This window comes from Mastigoproctus giganteus, chromosome 11 (genome assembly GCF_048544385.1).
Source record: "Mastigoproctus giganteus isolate SK-2022 chromosome 11, ASM4854438v1, whole genome shotgun sequence".
Lineage (NCBI taxonomy): Eukaryota > Metazoa > Arthropoda > Arachnida > Uropygi > Thelyphonidae > Mastigoproctus > Mastigoproctus giganteus.
In genome coordinates, this window is record NC_143585.1 from 167,437,939 (window position 1) to 167,464,584 (window position 26,646).

The window sequence follows — 26,646 nt, forward strand, 5'->3', positions numbered from 1 at the left end:
GTGGGAGAAGAGAAAGTGGTTGTCAATGGACACTGCTCTTCATGGACTAATGTTATTAGTGGAGTCCCCCCAAGGTTCGGCATTGTGCCCATTGTTGTTTTCTGTATTTATCAATGATATTGATGACGGTATATCAGGGTTAATTTCCAAGTTTGCAGCCGATATGAAGGTTGGCAGGGTTGTTAATGACAGTAATGATAGTGGACTACTACAACAGGATCTGGAAATAAGCACTGGGAAAAATTTTTTTTTTTTTTTTTTGGCTGATGCTATATAAGCTTGCTTTCTCTGCATCATATTTCTCTACTAATGCTAATGTTTGACTTGTGTGCATTATACAAATAAATTCCCTGATTAAAATCTTTTCGGTATTTTCAGTGAAATTCTTTCAGTATCTGATACATATTTTTTTTAAGTCCCTACATAAGTAAGTCCATTTTTATTTTAGTTTTGACTAATTCTGCCGACGTAAACCAATTATAATTAATCAGCAGTTAAATTTCGATTTATATCCCTAATTGGTTGTACAGAATGTAGACCGAGTTGGTTTTCCTAATTTCAGCTCCTCATGAGTAAGTCTGGTACCTTCGCTTCCTTTTACACTATACATATGAATTGTGCGAATAGCAACTTTTGGTGTCATCCATGCACATTACTTTCATGCCATATTTTGCAAGTTTACTTGACATATATACACAAAAACCATATTTCCCTCTGAAGGGTATTAGCATTTAGTTGATTGTTCTTTGAGAAGCTGTATAATTGAGCAGCTATTAATATGTTAGTGCAATTAATGTGGTAATGCATTAATAATCATATTTAGTAGAGGAATGTATTTATTCCAGAGTATTTAATATATTATGATTAGTGGAAAACAAAATTTTACCTTTATGAAGTGAACTGCATATGGTGGGTGCTGTGTGTTGTGGCCCATGTCCTCCAAAATTGATATTTGTATTTGGTAACAATGTCCTAATACCTTCTTGCCATTCCTGAAAATTTAATAACAAATTATCTTTGTTCTTATTAATTAGACTGGATCATTAATAATGCATAATTGCAATTTACTAAAGGAAATATTAGAGGATGGGACCAATATTAATTTGTTCTTATTCATTAACCAACAGCCATAATAAGGCACATGCCTCAATAACTTCATCACTATAAGACAAGAATACCTGTTTTTTTTTACCTGTTTCCACTAAAGTACTGTTTCATCAAAGTTTTATTTTTTTTTTGTTATCTGCTAAGTTAAATATTTTCTGTTGTGCATGCTCCTGGTTTACAGATATCATATATATAATTTTATAATAAAATTATTAAAAATTATATTTCCCAGTTAATAATTTAAAATTATTATTGGAGTTATATAAATTTTTGCTTACTATGTGCAGCACTTGCTCAACGTTGTTTATTTATATATATTATTATACTATGTGATACAGAGCAAAACGGAAAGAAAGAAAATAACAAGTTGCAGCTAAAATATGTTTACTGTTAAAATACATACAGAACTTTCGGGCAGTATGGTGCCCTTCATCAGTTTTGACAGTAATCTAAAAATCTAGAAGTATAGAGTCTACATGCATGCGTGTAATGGCAGTCATGTATAGTGAACTGTGAGTATACAACAATTAGATGTTAGAAGGCAAAGCTTGTGGCTGTGATGTATGGGAACATTGTAAATGCCAACGTTTGTCAGCCATGAGGATGGTTGCCTCAGTAATGGAATGGACATGACATCCTCTGTTTCCGATAAACAAATCGTTACAGTACGAGATGTGCAGTGATTCCAACCAGGTGTGGTGACGGTAATGGTGGGACCAATCAATAATCACAACATCACAGCATGGGTCAATGTCGTGCTGGGTCGACCAGAAGTGCTCAGCAATGGCTGAGTGTTCCACATCTGCTAAATGGATAGTTCTTTCATGTTCAGAAATGCGACTGCTGCCCCTCCTGCCAGTTTCCACAACATAGCAGCTAGTGCAGTCACGGCAGGGAATACAGTTGACTAATCCACTCTACAGCAGGGGGGGACTGATGTTTTAACTCTGGAGACGAGGGATCACAACTTCCTGCCAGAGAGTTTTAGGCACTTTATCCCATGAGCCTTTAAGACCCTAGAAATCTGTTGTGATAGGTTTGGGTAGAATGAGATAAAGGCGGTTGTGGCAGAGTCATTACTGTGAATGGTCCTGTTGGCCACTACATGGTCACGGGCCTGTAGGTCGCACCTGTCTAGGGTACTGGTGGGGTAGTCACACCTAGTAATCTCAGTGCACCTCTCATCCACAGAACTAGAGTGGGTCCAGGCGTGGGTTTACAGGGTTCTTTCTGTGTCGAGAAGATTGCTGCACACGTGTGCTGACCGGTAGTTGGTGAATTGGCCAGCACACATCAGTTTGAGACAGACAGTTGTCTTCAAATGCGTGCCCTCGTGCCGTACAAGAGAATCCAAGTATGGGAGGGTATTGTCTGACTCCAGCTCAATGGTGAATTGTATGAAAGGTGACAGAGAGTTAAGGTGGTGCAAAAGCTGATTGCCTGACTCCCGGGGAATAACCACAAACACATCATCCACGTAGTGACACCAAAAGGCAATTGGATCTGGTAGACCAAAAAATGCACAACCTTCCAATTCCTCCATTGCAATGTTTGCGGTGACTGAACTAACTGGGGAACCCATGGCTGTGTCATGTATCTGCTGGTAAATGGAGTGACCAAACACGATGGCCCCACCAGTCAAGCACAGTCTAAGGGCGGTGCAAATGTCCTCTGAAGTTAAAGAAGTCCTGTTGCTTAGGATCTGGTTGTTATCCAGAAGCTCCTTGGCACACATGATGGCTAGTTAGACAGGGATTGAAGTGAAAACAGACACCACATAAAATGAGGCCATGACTTGTCATATGAGACGGATAAGAGAAGGGTATGAATCTGATCTTCACTTATATGTTGTTTATTTAAGAAAGGTTTAGTATTTTTTTTTTTTTGCTTAAGGTTTTTTTAAAAATCAGCTTTTTCTTTTATTCTTTTGTTTCATTTCAGCATTAAATTGACCCTCCCCATAACATTGTACTCATTTTGCCAGTCCCAGATAAATGGTGATATCACAGTAATACTATATTAATTTTTTCTGACTCTGCTAGCTGCTCTTGAATGAATTTCCTTCTAAGCTTCAATGTTTGTACACCCTGATTATATTATGGCTGAAAACATAATATGGATGAAAACATTGGGGCTACATATAAGCAGTGTATTGCTAAAAAAAAAAATAGTACCGGAATGCTCGTCCTCCAGAAGACTATATGATAACGCCACATCGACTGTACAGTAACTGAATCAGACTTCAGACTCACGGTTCACAGAACAACCAGTTCTAGCATTCAGCTCATGGCGAATCAAAATGCAGTGTTCGCACACATCACAGTATATCTCATTTGTTGTATCTCTTTATCTAACATATTGTACTGTAGTAAGAAATATTCAAGTTTCATTGAGAAATTTATATTTTTGTTTTTAAATAAATTTTTAAAGAAATCTATTAATTTTAAAGATTACTATTAATATATATTTTTAGTGGCAATGAGTAAAATAGATATTTCTCTCTCCCCTTTGATTATGCCATTTTTTTTTTTTTTCTGGTAGTTGTTGGCGCATCGGCTTCTGTGGCCATAATGCACCTCCCAAGGTTTTTGCAGTACTTTGATCCAAGCCCGAAGCGGGATTCGAACCCGCGACCTTTGGGTTGCCAGGCAGGCACTTTACCCACCCAGCTAGCCTGGTCGGCATTATGCCATTGTGTCATAATATTAGGTGTATAAATTTAATGATTTTCTATTATGACATTTAGAAAAAAGTACCGGAACGTCGTTCCGATGTGTCCTGCCTGAATACACCACTACATACATACATGTAGCATCCATAATCATAACTCTTATGTAGCAACTTAGTTGGTATGGTATGGTAGATTATGATATGCTACTCAATTGAAGATGTCTGTGTTTAATTCCTAGTGATGAATGGAATTTTTAGAATCCTCTTCAATTGTGGCTGTAGTTAGACAATCTTAGGTGAAGGGACATGTAGTTAAGTAGGTAGGGTTTTCTATGAATTATTCTGAGTTTTAATCAACCTGCACAATGGTTAAACTGGCTCGTGAACACAAGCTTGCATAGACAGCAAATATTGCCCCTGTAGGAGCATCATATAGCAGTCCTATGGGGAGGAGATGGTGTATAGTTTCAAAATCCTGATATTCCCAGTTGAATTCATAATTATTATCATCTTTATTAGCCATACTGTGCAAGGAAACCTGAGTTGTTGTTGTTGTTGTGATGTTTTCTGGTACAAGGGCAACTTAGGCCATATTGTGCCTCCCAAATCAATTCAATTTAAATATAAGAACTGCTTGTACAGCAGTTAGAAACGGTCATACATTTGAATTTGTTTTAAATAGAAAAAGAATTCAGAGAGATTTGCTTCTTTGCCTATGATGCTATTGAGAGACAGAGGTTGTTGCAGATCTGAAATGAAATTAAAAGCCATTCGTTGGGCATTATTAAACAAGCTACATTCAAAGAGTATATGTTTTAACTGTAAGAGGTTGCGAGCAGTGTGCACACTGAGGGGGATCCCTCCCTGTAAGCAGATATAGATGGGTGAGGTGAGTGTGATCTATTCGGATTCTGGCTAAGATTACTTCTTTTCTATTTTTACGAAGGCAGGCTAGAAGTCCATAATTGTGGTTCGGGCTTTATTTGAAATAGCTAGTTATTTGTTTGCATTTTCCACAGAAGTGCCCATTGTTCCATGCATGTTCTCCGTATTTTGTGTCTATAATCACAATATGGAACTAGATGATTTGTTGAGGCTATATTGGAAGGATGCTTTGCAGCATCATCTGCACATTCATTTCCTGGAATACTGTGGCCAGGGATCAAAGAAAAGATAACAGTTTGTTGATGCTAATGAAGCTGCATCAGCTTATGCCTTATGAGTTTTAATAAAAGATTAGGTGAGGAAGTGCTTTTCAAAGTTAAAATAGCATTTTTTGAATCAGTATATATTATACTTTTATTTATTGACAGCAGTGAGATATTTTTCAGAGCAAGCTTAATGGCATGAAGCTCAGCAGTATAACTGCTACATTCGGCTGAAAGTGAATACAAGATAGTTGAATTAGGGAAGACAGCAGCTGCACCCACTTTGTGAATTGGGGGTACTTTTGTGTATGAGCATAATGTAGTTGTTGGATGTTAATATTTGCTATGGAACCTTTACCCCATTGCTCAAAGTATTCATTAGAAGAAAGTGTGAAAGTAGTCCATGGTGGATCTGGATCTTTTGATTCTCTGAGGATATTAAAATTGGATGTTCCCACTTTCTGCTAGAATCTGCAGTCTGATACCAGCAGGCCGAATTGTTCTGGGTTTATTTGCATAGTGGGTTTTCCACTGGGGATCACGCGGGAGTGGCCAAACAGGATGAGTAGGCAGGCTTTTAATTTTAGCTGAGTAATTCATCAGCAACATCTTTCTTCTGATGCTAATTGGAGGTTCGTGAGCCTCAACATAAAGACTTTGTACTGGTGACGTTCTGTATGCACCTAGGGCTATCCTAAGAAAGGAATGTTGGATGGGCGCAAGACGGGCTAAGGTGCTCTTCCTAGCTGAATCATAAACAGGTGCTCCGTAGTCTAGATGAGATCTAATTAGGGAGTTATATAAGTGGAGCAGGGTATAACGATCTGCACCCCAAGATGTACTGGAGATGACCCGGAGTATATTCATTTTCTTTACGCAAGTGGTTCTTAGATATTTTATGTGCTCTTGGAAGTTTAATTTCTTATCAAAAATTAGCCATAGGAGACGAATACTGTTTGCGATTGGTAAAGGGTGATTTGCCAAATGCAAGTCAGGTTCAGGATGCATTCTGTGCTTTGTGCAGAAATGTATGGCTGTAGATTTGTGGCTTGACAGTCTGTAACCATTTTGTGCCATCCATAATTCAATGTTATTAATGGATATTTGTAGATGCCTCTCGATATAGTTCATATTCTGGGAATGGCAGGATATGGTAAGGTCATCCGCAAAGAGATATGAATCAATGGTGTTTGGAATGCGGTTTGTGATATTGTTTATTCATAGTGAGAACAGAGTGGCACTAAGAACAGAGCCCTGCGAGACTCCTTCTTCTTGTATATATGTTTGAGATAAAACCTGCTGGTACTTAACTTGGAAAGATCTGTATTGAAGGAAGCTTTGAATAAAATATGGTAAATGCCCTCTCATATGAATAGAATAGAGATCTCTTAGGATGCTGTGTTGCCATGTTGTCAAAAGCCTTCTCTATATCAAGGCATATCACGACGAGATGTTGATTTTTGATGAACGCGTTTCTTATGATTAAGTCAGCTTTTGTCATGAAGTCTAGGGAAGATCTATTCTTTTGAAAACCAAACTGATTGTTACTGATTATGTTTTGGGATTCAAGATACCAGGTTAGACGATGGTGAACCATTTTTTCCAAAGTCTTGCTCAAGCAGCTAGTTAGAAAAATTGGTCTATAATTGTGTGGTATTGAATGATCTTTTCTCGGTTTTGGTATAGCTATTATATAATGTTGCCAGAAAGTGGGGAATATATGTTCTGAGAATATCCAATTGTAAAGTTTAAGCAATGAAGATAGTGATTTCTAATTGAGACGTTGAAGCATTATATAGTAAATTCCATCACAGCCAGGAGCACTATTTCTTGAGGTATATATAGATTCTTTCAGTTCAGATATTGTTAATTATGTTATAGTTGGTTGGTTATAGGGTAAATGGCATGTAGCTTTGAAGTTCAGTTTCCTTTTCTCAGTTTCAGCTTTAATTTTTTGGAAAGAAGATTGATATGCGCTTGGTGGACAATTCACAGAAAACAGTTCCTAAGGCATTAGCAAACTCTCCAGGAGAGGAGATCTCCTTCCCGTTCCAGTTAATAATAGGTAAAGGTGATACATGATATTTTCCGTTTAGCTTCTTTATTTTTTCCCAGATTATTCGGGTATCAGTATCTTTGTTGATTGATGAGGAAAATTTTATCCATGAATCTTTTTTGGCCTTTTGCCGGATGTAGCGAGCTTTGGCTCTCATTCTTTCGAAGTTAATAAGGTTGACAGTAGTTGGATATTTGTGGAAGGTGTTCCATGCCGCATTTTATTCTCTTTTTTGCTTTTTAACAATCACTATTCCACCAGTGGTTGGTATGCCGACGGTTTCTTATTTGAGACTGTGCAATGGCAGCTGTTGCAACTGTTAGTATCTGCGTTTTGATATGATTGGTGGCAATGTCAATAGCAGAAGACTCAATGATATCCTCATCAAAAGATACATGTTCAGTTAATTTTGTCCAGATAGCTTTGGAAAAATTCCATTTCTTTTTTGTTTCTGTTTGTTTGGACTGGGTGGTTTGAATGCTACAAATCAATGGATAATGGTCACTGTTTAGAGTATTGTCATGTACTGCCCACTCTATAGTTGGGAAGAGGATCAGAGAGTAGATTGAGAGATCTATTGAAATGGTTGAGCCAGTAAGAAAATGGATGTAAGTAGGTAATCCAGTGTACAATAGTGTCAAATTCTCTCTGTCAAGTAGTAATTCAATAATCTGACCACGCCATCTGAGACCAGAGAACCCCACAATGGATGATGTCCATTAAAATCTCCTAATAGACAGATAGGAGACGGTAACTGGGAAATAAGATTTTCCAGATCCTCAATTGTGCATGGACAGTTTGGTGGAAGATATATTGAGACCACTGTCAATGTGATGCCGATTACTATGCAGGTAGCAACAGCTTCTAATGGCATTTGTAATGGAGTGTGCCTGGAGGGGACTCGTGATTCCACTAGTATAGCTACTCCTCCATGGGGGCTGTTAGTTTCAGATCGATCTTTTCTGAAGATAGCATAGTTTTTGACTGAAACAGATATTTTTGTTGTTAAATTTATTTCTTGTAAGCATATGGCAGCAGGATTGTAATGGTGTATTAGTTCGTAGATATTATTATTGCTGCGGAAACCTCTACAATTCCATTGTATGATTTATTCCATTATTTGGTTTTATGAGTGGAAGTGGAGTCTGTTTTCTTTTTGTAAGTGGCTTGTTTTTATCTGTCAGGTTTAGATTTTTCTTTTCTTGAAAAATTCGGGCGTCTTGTGTCATTGCCTTCTTCCATATCATCATCTGCATGTATTTCAAGCAGATCTTCTGAGTTGGTGGTATCATCTGTGTCCATGCTTGATAGGTGAGATTTCTTCACATAAACAGGATCAGATTTCTGCAAATTATCCAATGCTTGACAAGTGGGGACTCTCTGGGATGGAACTGTCAATGGTGTATTATTGCATTGGTCTATTATGTTTGGTGGAGATGGATGATGGTCCGAGAGGACTATTCGAGCCCAGTCTGAGATCGATGTGTGTGGAGGGATGGACACTTCTGTCTGACATGCTATTGCTTGATGACTATAAGTAGTAGAAGCATAGGTGCATTTTGGCATACTTAATTTTATTTGTTTTCTTGCCTCTTGGTAGGAAACCTTATTTTCAATTTTATACTTCTGAATTTTTTTTTCCCAACTTTCCCAACAAAGGGGTGCTCTTACGAAGAAAGGCTTAAGTTTTGCAAATTGCAGTGTCTGGAGACTAGGCACCGACGAGGTGATCTGATAGAGGTGTATAAAGCCTTAAATGGTTTGAGCATGCTCAATGCTGATGGGATTCTTCCTCTTGCTCAGAATAATCACCTGAGAGGGCATAAACTCAAATTGAAAAAAGACAGATGTAGTATAGACGTGAGGAAATTTGCCTTTAGCCAGTGGGTGGTTGGTTGGTGGAATAGACTTCCATCCCTTGCCGTGGAAGTTGATAGCCTAAATAAGTTTAAGGCTCGACTGGACAGGTATTTCGAACGAACAGAGGGGTGAAGTTGAAGTGGTTATATTTTATTTATTTATTTTTTTGGCTGATGCTGCATAAGCTTGCTTTCTTGCATCAAATGCCTCTACTAATGCTAATCTTCCAGAGGTCTTTGGAATATGCCAGATGGTTGCCTTTGCAATTTGGACACTGTGGGGTTGATGCCTTACATTCTGTTTGTGCATGAGTTTTAAATCCACAGTTTGCACATGTTGTGTCTCCAGGGCATGCTGTTTGGAAATGGGCAAATTTCTGGCGTTTAAAACATCTTAGGGGGTTCAGAATATATGGCCGAAAGCAACAGTTTAAATATCCCGCCTTGACCGAAGCTTGTATGTTTGGAGAGCTGAAAGTTAAAATTTTACTCTGGGTAGGGACTAAACTCCCATCTTTGTGGATCATGATTCTCTTTACCTGTGTGATTTTTTGTTCTTTAAGTTGCTGAACAATTTCATCTTCAGGGACGTTCAATAGATCCCATTCAGTGATCACTCCCTTTGAAGAATGGAGGGTGTTATGTGGTGTGATTTGAACTGGGATTCCACTCAAGGATGTGAGATGTAATAATAGTTCAGAGTGTCGAGAATTGGTGGTCTCTATTAACAAATCTTCAGATTGAAGACATTTCACCATTTTTGGTGAACCTGCAGCATGTTCGAGGCATCTCTGAATGATGAAGGGGAGAGTTTGCTCACAGTTGTGTTGACAGAGAATGTATTATTAGGAAAGATGGTGATTCCTGTCTGTCAGTGTTCTTTTTCATTTTCTTCGAGAGAGAGAGAGAGAGAGAGAGAGAGAGAGAGAGAGAGAGAGAGAGAGAGAGAGAGAGAGAGAGAAGTCACGGTCAGTATCATATTTGTCACTTTGTTGAGAGCACTTCGACTCTAAACGTGGAAATTCACTTGTTTCCATCTTTGCTCCTTTTAGCCTCGAGGGTTGGTTTTCCCCCCAGGTTACCATCCCCACCACGTGGAGGCAGGAGCGGTGCCACCAGTGACCAAGCGGTTGTTTAAGTTAGTGGATTTGGTTAGTGATATATATAAAGAATAAGAAAATAAACAAACTATATCACTTTGGAGATCACTCTATAATCACAGGAAGAAAATCGCTTGTCACTATCGCTTGGCACTCGGGGCAGGAAACCTGAGGCTTTTGCTGCACCAGGCAAAAAATAAATAAAATTTCTGAGTTACCCTGAGAGAGAGAGAGAGAGAGAGAGAGAGAGAGAGAGAGAGAGAGAGAGAGAGAAGGAAATCATCAAGAAAGAGAAGAATGATAATATCCAGCTCAGGACCCTGGGTGTGCCAAGCCTATACTCACCAGATGTGAGTCCCTTTATAATCGTAACTTTAAACAAAAAACATTCTCGAGAATTCTTATTCATCTTGCATAAGATATAAAACAATTGTAAAGCATTCTAGTTAAAAGTGTATAAATTAATACGTTGTAGAAACTTAAAGTTATCTGACAAGTCCTCGTTGTCCAATAAAATCTGTCTCAGTGCATAAGGCTCAGACAGATAGGTAAAATACAAATGATGATCATTATCAAAATATATGTACATTCAATTAAAATAGTGTAACAATTTCTACACATAGGATGTTTGTCTGCCCTCAGCAGACAGCAATGTGTCAAGTGACAATGTCCTATGCGGTGCTGAGGCAGAACAACTCCCTCTTTACGGTTCCTACACAGACTAGACTATCAATGTTCGATTACAAGCTTAATCTCATATACATTTTATTGTTTGCAGCATGCCTGTGCCAGGAGTTTTACCATAGGTAATCATTTTATTATGTTACGATAAGGCCTGCAATGAACTGAGAGAAATGGTACATATAATGCATTTCTGGTAGATGGTTTGTATATGATCCAAGGCCATCCATGCAGCTCTGCAGTGAATATGCTGCATTCAGGAGAGATCTGCTCAGATATAGCAGCATCTGGTAAGACAGCTGCATATCATACAGCCATTTCTGACTTTGAATAATCTGTATAGCATTAGTAGAGGCATATGATGCAAGAAAACAAGCTTATGCAGCATCAGCCAGAAAAAAAAAAAAAAAAAAAACCCTTCCACTTCGTCCCTCAGTTCGTTCGAAATACCTGTCCAGCTGAGCCTTAAATTTATTTAGGCTATCAACTTCAACAACAAGGGATGGAAGTCTGTTCCACCAAACAACTACCCGCTGGCTAAAGGCAAATTTCCGGACATCTATCCTACATCTGTCTTTCCTCAATTTGAATTTATGACCTCTCACGTGATTATTCTGAGCAAGAGGCAGAATCCCATCAGCATTGAGCACGCTCAAACCATTCAAGGCTTTATACACCTCTATCAGATCACCTTGCCAGTGCCCAGTCTCCAGACACTGTAATTTGTAACTTAAGCCTTTCTTCATAAGAGCAACCCTTTGTTCCATTCACTAACCTTGTTGCCCTTCTCTGTACTCGTTCCAGCAGCTCTACATCCTTCTTGAAATGAGGCCTCCAGACCTGTATACAGTACTCAAGGGGCGGCCTCACCATTGCCTTATACAAGGGAATAATCACCTCCCTATCCCTGCTAGAAAAATTGCTGTATATCATTGATAAGACACCATGAGCTATTCTTGCAGCCCGTCTGCACAGCTTAGAGAACTTCATATCTGCCTGCACAATTACCCCCAGGTCCTTTTCATTCTCTACCACTGTCAGTCTAGTACCACAGAGTTGATACGTTGCTCTGGGGTTGCTGTTTCCCATATGTACAAATTTCCCATATGTATGTTTCCCATTTGTAGTACTTTACATTTGTCAATGTTAAACTTCATTTGCCATCTCTCAGCCCATCTGCTCAACCTTTTCAGATCCTGTTGCAGCAGCATAGCGTCAGTAGTGTCCTTAACAACCCTGCCAACTTTTGTATCGTCTGCAAACTTGGACATTAAGCTTGATATACCATCATCAATATTATTTATAAATACAGAAAACAATAATGGACCCAACACTGAACCCTGAGGGACTCCACTGATAACATTAGTCCACGATGAGCAGTCTCCATTGATTACCGCACTCTGTCTTCTCCTCCTTAACCACCCCTTTATCCATAGCAGCAATTTGCCTCCAATGGCTCCATTTGTGCAGCAGTCTTCCATGTGCAACAGTATCAAAAGCCTTTCTAAGATCCAAGTATATAATATCAAAGTTATTCCCTGCATCCTGTTCTATTGTGACTGCATCATAGTATCCAATCAAATTGGTCAGACAAGACCTGCCCTTAACAAAACCATGCTGTGTCTGAGCTATAACTGAAGTCTTGTCTAAATGATCCTGCAGTGCTTCTTTAACCAGTGCCTCCATTAATTTTCCTGGAACAGAAGTTAAACTCACAGGTCTATAATTACTTGTGTCAGCCTCTGATCCTCCTTTGTGAATTGGGGTCACATTTACACATCTCCAGTCTATGGATATCTCCCCTGAGTACAAAGAAGCTTTCATAATTATGGCTAAGTGTTTCCTTACTTCCTTTGCTGCCTCCTTTAATATAACTGGATAGATCCCATCCACCCCAGGTGCCTTTCTTGTGTTTATCTTCAACAATTTCTCCTCCACTTTACTCTCAGTTATTACAAGATTCTCTAGCTTACTGCCAGAGTTGAATACACCTCTGGCATTCCCCTCGCTGAATAACTCCTTATGTGTGAATGTCGATGCAAAATATTCATTTAGTTTGTTAGCTACCTGAGCAGGATCATCAACAGTTGAACCATCGATATCAAGTGGACCAATCTGATTCAACCCCTTCCTTCTAGAGTTTACATAAGTAAAGAACTCTTTGCTGTTTTTCTTTACAGCCTTTACCAAAGATTTCTTTTAATCTGCCTTTGCTCGCCTAACCTCCTTTGTGACTAGGTTACAGACCAGTTTATATCTATCATAGGCTTCTGTGTCACATGTTAATTTATATGTATCCCAAGCATTTTTCTTCTCTGCCATATGTCTCATTAGTTCATCTGACATCCATTTAGGCCTAAACCTTGAACAATATTTCTTAGTTGGTATGTAAAGCCCAGTAGCTTCCAAGATAAGTTCTTTGAATGCTTCGCATTTTGAATTTGCTGTTGTTAACCAAATCAGTTGGTCCCACCGTATAGAATTTAAATACTGTCTCAGTCCATCATAGTCGCCTTTACGAAAGCAATAAACCTTCCCTTTATCCTTATGGTAGTTACCTCTTTGAGTAAATCCCACTTCAGCACACAGTGATCACTGCCACCTAGTGGTTCCTCTAATCTGCAGATTCTTAATGCATGAAAAATAACTACTGATAATCAAATCAAGAGTATTACTCCCTCTCTTTGCCTCCCGAATTTGCTGATATAGAAAACAATCATCCAATAAATCCACAAAAGCCTTGCTAGTGTGTGAGCGACCAACCCACAAATTCCAGTCAATATCTGGGAAATTAAAATCCCCCATTATAAGACTCTGTGGTTTACCGGCCCTCTCTATTTCCCTGTACAGTTAGTTTCTTATTATACTCATCAGAGTCATTGAGCTTATAGCACACTCCTACTCTCAATTTTGATCTCCCAATGCTTATGTCACACCAAACTGACTCGACACTGCACTGTCCAGCGATGTCGACTCGCTTCACTTCCTTGGATTTTATGTGTTTCTTAACTAATGACATAACCCCTCCTCCCTTCCCATCCTGTCTATCCTTTCTGTACACATTGTACTCCCCAAATTCCAGTTCTACATTCCTTATATCTGTGTGACACCACGTCTCTGATATCCGAACAATATCCGCCTTTGATGCTTTGAGCAATACCTCAAATTCATCAAATTTATTTACCAAACTCCTAGCATTGGTGTACACGCAAGTATACATGCACCTGTTCTTTTTCTTAGCTACCCTAACACAACCCATGTGTTTACTTGTACCGCAATGACTCCCAGCAGTATCTGAAATATCCTGCATTTTGTTTTCCAGGCTTCTGCTCATTCCAATAGAAGCAGTGCAAGAATCACTTTCACCTCTGCCAGTGACTACTGTTAACCTATTAGTCCTTGTATTCCACCCCCCAAGCTAGCAGTTTTCCGACCCACCTAACCTGCCTCGATAGCATCAGCAAATATTCTTGAACCCTTTCTATTTAAGTGTATCGCATCCCTGTAGAAGCAGTCCCTTCTGTTAACAAGTACAGACCAGGCTGAAAAAAATTCTACCCCTCGAGCCTTGCACAATCTCTCCAGGGCTGAATTGATCGACAAGGCTCTCATCATATACTCCCTCCTATCGTGTCTGGGCAGAATTGCAGATGCTTTCAAATTCAACCCTAATTCACAGCTTTTTTCAACAGTGGCCTGTACTTGTTAAGTATTTCTGCCGGTCTCCTACTCTTAATATCATTAGTGCCAACGTGTACAACTGTATCACCTTTTGTGCCGTTAAAGAAGTATAGACTGACAAGAAGTCAGAATTTTCAGATCGGTGTGCTGAAAAGAGCAGCAGGCAGACAGTGGATAGAGTTTATTTTTTGTATCCAGTTCCTTTGAGATCACATTGTTGTATCCAATAATATTCGTGAGCCAAGATTTCCCCTTAACAAACTCATGCTGTATCTGAAGTATAATTGCAGCCTTGCCTAGATGATCCTTTTGATTCATTTTGGTTCTGACAGTAAACATAGCCCATATTGGAACATGCATATTTAAAGCTAAACAGATTAGATTTTTTTTGGAGGATATTCCAAAAATATCTTCAGAATATCCTCAATAAAAGTCTAGCTTTGTATATTTTTCTTTTAATGCTGTGCATTTAGCATTCCACCATTATTTTGAAAATGGTGGAAACTGGGTAGATGTTTTTGGAATTGCTACTGTAGCTTAATGGCAACCTTCTTAGTGATACACTAACTTCCAGTAACTGCCAGATGTGTTGGTGGGCATTCCAGTCAGCCTGATTGATCCACCAGCAGGATAACCTAAAAGGGAAAAACAAACAGTCTCTTTCCAAGTAAGGAGATTATCACAGGGAAGTGATCACTTCCATATGGGTTTTCCTCCACCTCCAAGCAAGTGAAAGAAGGAGAGAAGGGGAGCAAATAGAAAGATCAATGGCAGAAAATGTACAGATATTGATAAGTGTAAGTATATGTTAGTTTCAACATTTAGAAGGGTGTGTTCACTCTCAGTGAGGATATGCTCCATTACATTTCCATTCATTGATATCAGCACGAATGTACAGGATGTTATTTCAATTGAAAACACTAAGATGTAAGATAGGTAACAGAAAGCCTCTAAGATCATCAAAGTTCTATCTGAGGGATGTCAGTCCAGGTCGTAGATAGGTGAACTACATTATTAATAAAAACCCCCACTGTAAGGCAAACTGTTATGGCCCCTCTAAGCTCATTATAAGTAGCAAAGGCTGAAATGTAGTATGGTTGCTCACAAGGATAACAACTCTTCCATGAGCAGGACCATCTCCACTTCTAACTTTACAAGGTTAGTTACAAGGGGTCAACCATATTTCTTCAAGTAGGTCTCTTGTAAGAAAAAGCAAAGAGATTTGCACCCAAAGGGTCCTGATTTTGTCAATAGTCACCAGAATCCATGAAAATTTCACAGTGGGAATTTAGTCATTATTTGGACTTGGCAGATCTGTCACCTGGCTTTCTTAGTGCAGAGGGCTCATTTTTCTCAGTTTAAAAGGGTAGGAATAAGAATTTTTTTCAGCCTGGACTGTACTTGTTAACAGGAGAGATTGCTTCTACAGGGATGGGATACACTTAAATAGAAAGGGTGCAAGAATATTTGCTGATGCTATCGAGGCAGTGTTAGGTGGGTCGGAAAACTGCTAGCTTGGGGGGAGACAAAGACCAATAGATTGACAGTAGCCACTGGCAGAGGTGAAAGAGATTCTTGCACTGCTTCTATTAGAATGAGCAGAAGCCTGAAAAACAAGATGCATGGTATTTCAGAGACTGCTGGGAGCCATTGCGGTACAAGTAAACACATGGGTTGTGTTAGGGTAGCTAAGAATAGAAACAGGTGCAGGTATACTTGCGTGTGCACCAATGCTAGGAGTTTAGTAAATAAATTTGATGAATTTGAGGTATTGCTCAAAACATCAAACGCAGATATTGTTGGGATATCAGAGACGTGGTGTCACACAGATATAAGGGATGCAGAACTGCAATTTGGGGAGTACAACGTCTACAGAAAGGATAGACAGGATAGGAAGGGGGGACGGGTTATGTTATTAGTTAAGAAACACATAAAAACCAAGGAAGTGAAGCCAGTCGACATCGCTGGACAGTGCAGTGTGGAGTCAGTTTGGTGTGACATAAACATTGGGAGATCAAAATTGAGAGTAGGAGTGTGCTATAGGCCTAATGACTCTGATGAGTATAATAAGGAACTGTACAGGGAAATAGAGTGGGCCAGTAAATCAGAGTGTCTTATAATGGGAGATTTTAATTTCCCAGATATTGACTGGAATTTGGGGGCTGGTTACTCACACACTAGCAGGGCTTTTGTGGATTTATTGGATGATTGTTTTCTACATCAGCATGTTCGGGAGGCAACTAGAGGGAGTAATATTCTTGATTTGATTATCAGCAGTGATTCTTCATGCATTAAGAATCTGCAGATAAATGAACCACTAGGTGGCAGTGATCACAGTGTGCTGAAGTGGGATTTACTCAAAGAGGTAACTACCATTAGGGATAAAGGGAAGGGTTATTGCTTCCGTAAAGGCGACTACGATGGACTGAGACAGTATTTAAATTCTATACAGTGGGACCAACTGATGATGTTACCAACAGCAAATTCAAAATGGGAAGCATTCAAAGAACTTATCTTGGAAGCTACTAGGCTTTACATACCAACTAAGAAATATTGTTCAAGGTTTAGGCCAAAATGGATGTCAGATGAACTATGAGGCATATGGCAGAGAAGAAAAATGCATGGGATACATACAAATTAACACATGACACAGAAGCCTATGATAGATACAAGTTGATATGCAACCAAGTTACAAAGGAGGTTAGGCAGGCGAAGGCAGATTACGAGAAATCCTTGGCAAAGGATGCAAAGAAAAACAGCAAAGAGTTCTTTACTTATGTAAACTCTAGAAGGAAGGGGATGAATCAGATTGGTCCACTTGATATTGATGGGTCAAGTGTTGATGATCCTGCTCAGGTAGCTAACAAACTAAATGAATATTTTGCATCGACATTCACACATGAGGAGTTATTCAGCGAGGGGAATGCCAGAGGTGTATTCAACTCTAGCAGTAAGCTACAGAATCTTGAAATAACTGGGAGTAAAGTGGAGGAGAAACTGTTGAAGATAAACACAAGAAAGGCACCCGGGGTGGATGGGATCTATCCAGTTATATTAAAGGAGGCAGCAAAGGAAGTAAGCAAACCCTTAGCCATAATTATGAGAGCTTCCTTGGACTCAGGGGAGGTACCCATAGACTGGAAATGTGCAAATGTGACCCCAATTCACAAAGGAGGATCAAAGGCTGACACAAGTAATTATAGACCTGTGAGCTTGACTTCTGTTCCAGGAAAATTAATGGAGGCACTGGTTAAAGAAGCACTGCAGGATCATTTAGACAAGACTTCAGTTATAGCTCAGACACAGCATGGTTTTGTTAAGGGGAAGTCTTGCCTGACCAACTCGATTGGATACTATGATGCAGTCACAAAAGAACTGGATGCAGGGAATAACTTTGATATTATATACTTGGATCTTAGAAAGGCTTTTGATACTGTTGCACATGGAAGACTGCTACACAAATTGGAGCAGTGTGACATTGGAGGCAAATTGCTGCTATGGATAAAGGGGTGGTTGAGGGGGAGAAGACAGAGAGTGGTAATCAATGGACACTGCTCATCGTGGACTGATGTTATTAGTGGAGTCCCTCAGGGCTCAGTGTTGGGTCCATTATTGTTTTCTGTATTTATAAATGATATTGATGATGGTATATCGGGCTTAATGTCCAAGTTTGCAGACGATACAAAGGTTGGCAGGGTTGTCAAGGACACCACTGACACTATGCTGCTGCAACAGGATCTGGAAAGGTTGAGCAGATGGGCTGAGAGGTGGCAAATGAAGTTTAACATTGACAAATGTAAAGTACTACACATGGGAAACAGCAACCCCAGAGCAACGTATCAACTCTGTGGTACTACACTGACAGTGGTAGAGAATGAAAGGGACTTGGGGGTGGTTGTGCAGGCAGATATGAAGTTCTCTGAGCAGTGCAGACGGGCTGCAAGAGTAGCTCATGGAGTATTGTCAATGATATACAGGAATTTTTCCAGCAGGGATAAGGAGGTGATTATTCCATTGTATAAGGCGATGGTCAGGCCACACCTAGAGTACTGTATACAGGTCTGGAGGCCTCATTTCAAGAAGGATGTAGAGCTGCTGGAACGAGTACAGAGAAGGGCAACAAGATTAGTGAATGGAACAAAGGGGTGCTCTTACGAAGAAAGGCTTAAGTTTTGCAAATTACAGTGTCTGGAGACTAGGCACCAGCGAGGTGATCTGATAGAGGTGTATAAAGCCTTGAATGGTTTAAGCATGCTCAATGCTGATGGGATTCTTCCTCTAGCTCAGAAAAATCACCTGAGAGGGCATAAATTCAAATTGAGGAAAGACAGATGTAGGATAGACGTGCGGAAATTTGCCTTTAGCCAGCGGGTGGTTGGTTGGTGGAACAGACTTCCATCCCTTGTGGTGGAGGTTGATAGCCTAAATAAGTTTAAGGCTCAGCTGGACAGGTATTTTGAACGAACAGAAGGGTGAAGTGGAAGTGGGTTTTTTTTTTTTGGCTGATGCTGCATAAGCTTGCTTTCTTGCATCAAATGCCTCTACTAATGCTAATGCTAAAGTTGTTTGGATTATTATTATTTTTTATATAAATGATGGATTTTCCCTTTTTTGGGGAAGTATGGATGCTGTCTGGTGTTTATACTGCAGAGGTCCAAGTTTTCTGTAGTGGTTCTTTTTTTGCTGGATTGATATTGGATGACAAGATAACCAAGTTTTCTGTGTGGGTTTTTGAGAGCTCAGTAAATAGTGAGCAATGGGGGTAAATGACTGTCAGTGAGACAGAGTCATTTCTGTTTTGTACATAGTAATTTCTGTTTGTGTCTCAACAGAACACTTCCTTTCAATCTTTTCAGCATAACATTAGTTTATTGCAATTTACTGGTTTCACTGCTTTCCTTAACTCCTGATACGTTCAACTCGGCTTGGTATTTCTTTTTCTTTCTTTCACCTCTGAATGCTGATCAGTATGCAGGGTTTTCTCATAGCAGTTGATAGGTGGGTTTTGCAGCCAAACATGATGTAATTTCTTATTACTTTGCACTACATTGAGCGCATTTAAGGGTACCATGAGAGGCCATTTGCAAATATTTATGGCACTTAAAAAATCAAATGATTTCATATACAGGTAGTTCCCGACTTTACGAGTTTATTTGTTCTTAGCACGTGCTCGTAAAGCGGGACTTTATTCCCATAGACATAATATTAAAAACAGGTGTTACGTTATCAACAATGAAATTAGTTAGCTAATTAGTTTATGTTTAAACAATGATTGATTTATCCAAAGAAAAGAAAACATAGCCTGTAAAATGAAGCAAATTATAATTTAAAGAAATTATAACTTAGCAAATGTTAAAGAATGTTTATTCTTCATCATCGACTAAATATACACTCGTTGATCACTCATTGTTGGGTCAGCACTCGTTATTGGTTTTTTGCACAAGGAGTCATCTTCTTCAGAAATGCTTCAAGAGACATTTGTTTCCAAGATAATCTTTTCTCTTTTCTTTGTAAATTTCATGATAGCATGCAGAAGCATTTTTTTATGGCATGCACAAATTGAAGCTAACTAACAAGATATGCACAAGTGAGATTGCAAATAACACAATTCGCGGGGAGTAACATGTTTATGAAGCTTAAAAAAAAAAAAATAATGAAGAGAAGATTCTGAAAATTTATTTATTGTTTTTTATATGATTGAAGATTGAAGTGAAGGGGAAACACATTTCACCCTAATAATGTAAAAACCCACACAATTCCAGCTATCAGCATTTTCAAAAATGCAATAAGATTGAATTTACTACCTGTTTATAATTGCTTACCGTAACAGAAAAGCCCAATAAACCGGAAAGTGCAAATTGGTTTTATTATTTTATGGTCGTGACTTCCAGAAATGTGCTTTAGAAAAATATCACAAAGCTGTTCAAAACTGGTTCTTATAACATATGTTTGTTTGTAGGTTTTACGGCGCAAGAGTAGCAAAGGCCATAATGTGCCTAACTATGGTGTTATAAACATATGATAACGATGAAAGTGTAGTGTATTTAATGATTTGAATTGGTAACTAATGCAATTTACATTATAAAATGACCTTTTAAAGAGATATAAGCTTACTTATACAGCAAAAATTTCAACTTCCAAGGGCTTGGAATGAATAACTAAAGAACAATATGTTCTTTAGTTATTGGGTTCGCATTACGATATTTTCACGAACTGATCTCTGGAATGGATTAATATCATAAAGCGAGGTTTGAAATTTGGGATTTATGAATGTTTAACATTCATAAATGCCTGTATATCACTATACAGACAGTGATAAGGATGGCATATTGAAAGTACTGATGAGGTTTCTAGTGAGGACCAGATTCCCATCTGTATATACAAACATTTTGCAGCTGTCAACTCTTCAGTTTTAGCTTGGTAAAAATATTCTCAGACACTTTAAGGAGATCCCATTTAAAGTTTATGCTGTGGGACGAGATTGGTGTCTTCTAGGGGTGTTACTATAATTGACATTCTCTCAACAGAGGTGGTTCAGAAGAACTATTTGAAGTGCTTCTCACATTTTGTTTTAATGTAGATGTTCCCAGTGTACAGCCATTTTACAGATTTAGGGGAGCCTGAAACCTTTCCTAACTTTGCTGGTAAACAAGGGTGATAATTTTCCCTATGTGCTTTTCATCATTTGGGCAAATCATTAGGTATTAACAATATAAGGCTTCTAATTTAGAGTCATTGTTTTCTGGTAGGAATTGTGTTGAACTTCTGTTTCAGTGCCCAGGGTTCCCTACCTACCATGCAGCTGAAAGGAACACCCACTACCTGGCAAGCGATCAGTGCACTCAGGAGTGTAATGTCAAGGCTACCGAAGCACCATATGCACATCTCTGGCAGTCTGGATCCTGTCTCTCGGACTATCCATTTTGTAGTGGACAAGTGGTGTGTTGATGCTGGGCCCCTCAACAACCAGACCCATTTCTGAGCTTTCACAGGATGCAGCACAACAAACATGCTATATTCTTATAGTGATAGCCTGAAACTAAGTTTTGGGCATTGGACTCCAGTGATGCTAATTTAAAAGACCAGAATCATTGTGAGGCCCCCTCACCGTGTACAGTTGCCCAAATCAAGGGGCTTATACTGTTGATTGCACTTTGCTTGTTTGTTTATTTGTTTGTAGGCTTTATGGCACAAGGGCAGCAAAGGCCATAATGCACCTAACAATGGTAATGTTAAATACAGTTATATCTGCATAGCTGTTATTCATATTTATACTGTGTTGTACAGTTTTATCTGTTTGAGGAAACCAAAAATTTTGGTTACATGTGGCGTGTCTGCTAGGAGGTCAGAAATGCTGAAAGAGGTGATTGTCATGGAAAATGAGGTAAACATAGCTTGTCGATCAGTATTGTATTTGGGGAAATCAATAAGTACATTTTGGACAGTGAGCTGAGTGTTTCCCCCTGTGCACCACAGTGGATCAGTGTCTGCAAGAAGATAGAGATGTGTCAGGTGCATCAGACCTATTCGTAGTCGAGCAAATACTACTTCTTCATGTCTGTTCTCACGTATACTCGATTCCAAGGCTTGAGATGTTTCTTTATACGGAGCAGCTTGTTACCTTGATTTTGCCAGATGTGTTGCCATTGCTCAAGACTTCACTTCTTTATAATTAATTTGAAATCAGACAGTGGTATGCTAAAGGCTGATCTCCAGGATCTGTAGCAGTTTTGGCAGCTAGGTCAGCAAGTTCATTTCCAGCAATTCAAACGTGACTAGGGATCCAACAAAAGAGAATTTGTTGTTTGTTTTTATTTAACTTGGTAGTAGTAGTGGCATGTGATGCAAGAAAGCAAGTGTTGTATGAGCTTATGCAGCATCAGACAAAAAAAAAAAAAAAATCACACCATTCCCTCCAAATGCCCGTGCAGTTCCTCCTTAAATTTATTCAACCTATCAACTTCCACAACGACAGACGGAAGTGTTTTCCAGCAATTAACCACCCGCTAGATAAAGGCAAATTTCCGCACATCCATTCTACATCTGTCCTTTCTTAATTTGAATTTATGCCCCCTTAGGTTCGTAATCTGAAAAGGTGGAAGGATCCCATCAGAATTCAGCGTGCTCAACCCATTCAATGCCTTATACACCTCAATCAGATCACCGCGCAGGTGCCTAGTCTCCAGCCACTGCAATTTGCAGAACTTAAGCCTCTCTTGGTAAGAGGATCCCTTCATTCCCCTCACCAATCTTGTTGCCCTTCTCTGTACACGCTCAAGTAAATCTACATCCTTCCTAAAATGAGGCTTCCAGACCTGTACGCAGTACTCAAGGCATGGCCTGACCATTGCCTTATACAGAGGGACAATCACCTCCTTCTCCCTGCTAGCAAAATTCCTATATATCATTGACAAAACCCCATGACCTGCCCTGGCAGCCTGTCTGCATTGCTCAGAAAACTTCATATCTGACTGCACAATTACTACCAGGTCTTTTTCATTTTCCCACCTTAAGCGAAGTACCACACAGTTGGTACATTTCTCTGGGGTTACTTCTACCCATATGCAGTACTTTGCATTTGTCAAGGTTAAACTTCAGTTGCCACTTCTTAGCCCATCTGCCCAAATTATCTATATACTGTTGCAGTAGCACACTGCAATTACTGTCATTAACAACCCTGCCAACTTTTGTATCATCTGCAAACTTCGACATTAAGCCTGATATACCTTCATCAATATCATTGATAAATATACAAAACAACAGTGGACCTAACACCGAACTCTGTGGGACTCCACTAATAACATTAGTCCAGGAAGAGCAGCACCCACTGATTACCACCCTCTGTCTTCTCCCACTTAACCATCCTTTTATCCATTGTAGCAACTTACCCTTAATACCATTCTGCTCCAATTTGTACAACAGTCTTCCATGCGCAACAGTGTCAAAAGCTTTCCTGAAATCCAAATATATGATATCAAAATTATTTTTGCATCCAGTTCCTCTGTAACCACATCATAATATCCTATCAAATTTGTCAGACAAGACTTTCCCTTAACAAACCCATGCTGTGTCTGAATTATTGCTGCAGTCTTGTCTAGATGATCCTGCAATGCATCTTTTACCAGTGACTCCATTATTTTACCCGGAACAGAAGTTAAACTAACTAGTCTGTAATTACTCATGTCGCCTTTCGATCCCCCTTTGTGAATTGGGGATATATTTGCACATCTCCAGTCTGTGGGAACCTCCCCTGAGTCCAACAATGCTCTCATAATTATGGCTAAGGGTTTGCTTAGTTGCTTTGCCACCTCGTTTAATATAACTGGATAGATCCCATCCACCCCCAGGTGCTTTTCTTATGTTTAACTTCAACAATTTCTCCTCCACTTTGCTTTCAGTTATTACAAAATCATTAAGTATCCTGCTACAATTTGATAACCTTCTGCCATTTTCAAACCTTAATGATTCCTCATGTGTGAATGTAGATGCAAAATACTCATTCAGTCTGTTTGCTATCTGAGCATGATCATCAACACTTGAACCATCAATGTCAAGTGGACCAATCGGATTCATCCTCTTCCTTTTAGAGTTTATATAAGTAAAGAATTCCTTGCTGTTTTTCTTAGCATCTTTTGCCAAGGATTTCTCGTAATCTGCCTTCGCCTGCCTAACCTCCTTTGTGACCTGATTACAGACTAGCTTATATCTGACATAGGCTTCTGAGTCGCTTGATAATTTATATGCATCCCATGCATTTTTCTTCTCTGTTACGAGTCTCATTAGTTCATTAGATAACCATTTAGGCCTAAACCTTGAACAATATTTCTTTATAAGTATGAAACGTTTAGTAGCATCCACGATTAATTCTTTGAATGCTTCCCACTTAGAATTTACTGTTGGTAACAACGTCAGTTGGTCATGGTGTTCAAATGTGTACGAGTAAGGGGTAATGATAATTTTTATTCTGCTGCTTGGATAGCATTAATTGGGTCTGTGTAGATAGCACTGTGCAAAATATTTGTTGAGAAGGTGAAATTTAACGCTATGTAGATAGCATAGAGTCCTGCAGTGTAGCTACTGCATTCAGTGAGGAGTTTTTTGGCTATGGTAAGGTTGGGAAATACTGCTGCTGCACCAACACGGGTGTCAGTTTTAGATCTGTCCATGTAGATTGGTGTATACTCTGCATGCTGGGTTCTCAATGTGGCATGAATTTGCAGTATGTTCTGTTGGGATAAGGTGTGCTTCCCCAAAGATGTTAGTGAAAGGTCGCACCGTGGTATGTGATACATCCAAGGTGGAACTGTACGCAAAGTGGCAGGCTGTATGATGCTAATGTCAATTTGCCAATCACTGAGCAGGGAATGCAGGCATATCCCTCTTGTTGGGTTTTTAGATGGGTAGGCTTTGTAAAGGTTCTCCCATTTGGGCAAGAAAAGTCCATTATACAGTTGTCCTTTGACTTTTGCTGTGTAGTTTAACGTTTGTCTGCGTAGAGGTAAAGAGATTACACTTGCTTCAGCATATAAGCACTGGTTTGGGGTGTACGGAATGCCCCTAGTGCAAGACAAAGAGAACTGTGGTGTACGGGATCAAGCCAATGTAAGGCACTTGGTCTAGCAGAGCTGAATCTAGACATGACCGTATTAATGCATGACACAAATGCAGTAGTATGTAACGGTCGATTCCCCATGTTGTGCCAGATAGTACTCTTTAAGATGTTTAGTTTCTTAAAGCAAGTAATCCAGAATATATGTTCAAGGAAGGTAAAGTTCTGGTTTAGAAGCACACTAAGCAAGTGGACACTGCGAACCACTGGGATGATTTGATTTTCTAGGTGAAGTTATGGGTCTGGATGTAGGTTACGCTTCTTACAGAAGTCTATCCCAATGGTTTTTTGGGGCGAGAGGCGAAAGCCATTGTTTTGTGACCATTTTACAGTTTGTTGATAGTACCTTGCAACTGTCTTTCTACGATGACAAGAAACACTGAAGTTATTGGTATACAGGGTAGTGGACACTGTTTGTGGTAGACCCTGTGTTATGGAGTTCATCATTATGATAAATAGGGTGGCATTCAGTACTGAACATTGTGGAACTAGTTCTTGTTGGATAAAATTTAAAGGTAACTGGTTGCCGACTCTAAATTGAAATTTGAGATGGTGTAGCAAGTTTCTGATAAACTCTGGCAGGTGTCTGCATAGTCCTAGTCGTATAGGTGTTCTTTTCGTACAAAAGAATCACGGATGTTTATTTCTGCCCTGATTAGAGTGGATCTGCATTCATGGAAATCAAGAGTGGATCTGCATTCATGGAAATCAAGAGTGGATCTGCATTCACGGAAACCACATTGCACCGGGTTAAGAAGGTTGTTTTGAACTAGAAACCAGGTTAGACAGGCACTGAACATTTTTTCTAGGATCATGCTCATATAGCTGGTGAGTGTAATAGATAAGTAATGTTGTGGATTTGTAAGATCTTTTCATGGTTTTCGAAATGCCAAAACATAAGCATGATGCCATTTGTTCAGGAAGGTATTCTCTTTGAAAATTCTATTATAAAAAAGTAACAATGTCTAAAGGGCTGGTTCAGTAAGTTGTGCTATCATGATGTAGTGTATTCCACTGGTCCTTCTGCATTGAGTTTGGTGGTGCAATTCTCTAATTGTGAAAGAGAGATTGTATTATTATTATTATTTTTTTTTTTATGTAAACCCCAAACACGAGAGGTATTAGAACCTATAGTACTTAGTACCGTGCTTGGGTTGGAGATTGAGAAGACGAAAGAAGATATTTGTTGAAATAGGACTCGAACTTCTGTAGACTGTAATTTTCAGGAAATACATATGAAGGAAGGTTGTTCCAGAAAACGGCAGTTGAATGAATAAACGAGGAAGATGAAAAGTTGGTTCTGTGAGTTTGAAGTTGGACAGTAAATGGATGTTGGCTGGTGGCGGCATGTGTTCGGACTGTTTAGAAAGAGAGAGCGGGAATTATAGAAGCCAATTCAGAAGAACAGTGCCCATGGAAGTATCTGTAGAAAAGGTATGCAGCAGAAACAGTACGTCTATTAGACAGCGAGTGGAGAGACACTGTCAGAGACGAATGATTAATTAACCTAACTGCCCTCTTCTGAATGGAATCAAGAAGCCTGAGAGAGGTTTTGGGGGCACCACCCCAGATGTGGGAACAATATTCCATGGCAGGGCGAATTTGCGATTTATACAGAGTGAGCAGCTGTTTGGAAGAAAAGTAATGTCGAGAGCGAATGCGAAAACCAAGTTTTTTAGATGCATAGGAAGCAATATTTGTAATGTGCTTGTGCCAAGAGAGATTATAAGTCAGG

The 26,646-nt window shown here is 39.3% G+C and overlaps 1 protein-coding gene across 4 annotated transcripts in view; it reads right to left on the reverse strand.

The window, feature by feature from the left end:
* Window positions 1-26,646, reverse strand: part of LOC150078561 (uncharacterized) — a 773,569-nt gene that overhangs the window by 68,379 nt on the left and 678,544 nt on the right. For all 4 annotated transcript variants that reach the window (XM_090385507.1, XM_090385508.1, XM_090385509.1 and 1 more), the window contains one exon: window positions 887-992. In XM_090385507.1, the coding sequence (XP_090241633.1) occupies window positions 887-992 (106 nt within the window). The remainder of the gene's footprint in view (window positions 1-886; window positions 993-26,646) is intronic.